This window comes from Lactuca serriola, chromosome 5 (genome assembly GCF_051521515.1).
Source record: "Lactuca serriola cultivar US96UC23 chromosome 5, Lser_US96UC23_V15, whole genome shotgun sequence".
NCBI lineage: Eukaryota > Viridiplantae > Streptophyta > Magnoliopsida > Asterales > Asteraceae > Lactuca > Lactuca serriola.
The window spans coordinates 54,889,796-54,891,362 of NC_136412.1; the positions used below are offsets into that span (position 1 = coordinate 54,889,796).

General features: G+C 42.5%; 1 protein-coding gene across 1 annotated transcript; it reads right to left on the minus strand.

Moving 5' to 3' along the window:
- Nucleotides 1-614: 614 nt before the first annotated feature.
- Nucleotides 615-971, minus strand: LOC145049521 (uncharacterized). The gene has a single exon (XM_078997910.1). The coding sequence runs from the start codon at nucleotides 969-971 to the stop codon at nucleotides 615-617; it is 357 nt and encodes a 118-aa protein (XP_078854036.1).
- Nucleotides 972-1,567: the final 596 nt, after the last annotated feature.

The following is a 1,567-nucleotide window of genomic DNA, read 5'->3' on the forward strand; positions in this document are numbered from 1 at the left end:
GAGCAAAATGCCCTGGCTCGTGGCAGTTGAAACATCATAGCTTTCCCTTGCTGAACCCAACCTTCTTGTCAGCACTCATCCCCCAGTTATTCTTTCCAGTCTTTTTGGAAAATTCTTTCGCCCTAAAAACTGCCATGGCAATTTGCCATGTAATATCCATCTCCTCAACGTCTTCAGGGTGAATCTTATCAAGATCGGCAAATGACAGTTGAGGTGGAAGATCCCCGGCTACAAGCGCATTGTAGCAATTGACAAGCCCCGAAGGAAGAGCAAGATTCTCATCGCCCTCCTTTCCCTTTGAAGAAGAAGCTCCAGTTGAGGATGAAGCAGCTTGAGCAGCCATAAATGATTGATTCTGCGAGAGAGGAATGGCTGAAGCAGAGGAAGCCGATGGAGTTTAAAAAGTTTGAATCTGAGCTTGCAAAGGAGGCTGATTAAAAGATGAACCTGCAGAGGGAAGAGAAACAGAAAAAGAAGAAAGCGCATTGTTAGAGGAGATGCCAAGATTCGCAGCTGAATACGAGTTCACATGGTTAATTTCCCACTGCTTTTCATCAATATCACACGCCTTGATGACTGCCATCACTTCAGCGAGAGAGAGGCGACTGAGATCCTTAGTTTTCTTTCATGTCCCAAGATTTTGGGAGAGCATTTAGTAGCTTCTTGTTTACTTCTGACTTTGTGTAGAAAATCCCAGCCACAGTAATTTCTGTATTGAGAGTTGTGAACCGCTGCAGCTGTGTTTCAAGGGTCACTCCAGGAACATAATTAAACGTATTAAAACGTTGTCGCAGTATGTCCTGGCGACTCTCTCGCATATCTTCATTCCCTTCATACACCTCAATTAGGGCTTCCCACAAAGCTTTAGCCGACGTATACTCTCTGAACTCTTGAGCAATGTCTGGTGGCAAGGCCATGGACAAGATGGCCAACGCCTTTTCCTGCTCCTCCACACTCTCAAAAGTCTTCATCAATGTAATTTTATATTTTCTTATCAACCACTTGCCCCGTAACTGTAGTGGTTACTCTGACTGGATTCTTGATGACGCATTTCCACAACTTGAAATCTTTCATTTTTATGTACTTCTCTATTCTGTACTTCCACTCGGGAAACCTATCCGCAGACATTAACCTTGGAATTCACGTGGTGGTACCCATAACAACATCAAGTTCTTGAAAATGAGTTTGACTTTGAGATTCCATTTTTATTGTGAAATAAATTAATTAAGATTAAAATAAAAATTAATTTGCTGTTAAAATGAGATTACTGCCCAATTTAGGTTTGTGGCCGTAAACCCGAAGTTTGCGGCCGTAAACTCGAGGTTTGCGGTCGAGATGGAATACGGTTCAAGAATGCGGTTGAAGATTCACGATCCAAAGCTTTCCGGTTGAAGTATACGGCCCAAGATCTTTGATGGGATTGTGGCCGTAAACAGAGATTACGGCCGTAAGCTTAAGCCGTAATCAACAAGTTTTTCAGTTTCTCGATGAAAAAAAAACCCTTTTTGCAGAAAAACGCTAATACAGTCTCAAGCCAATAAGAACTCGCTCCAAAATCGATTGTAGA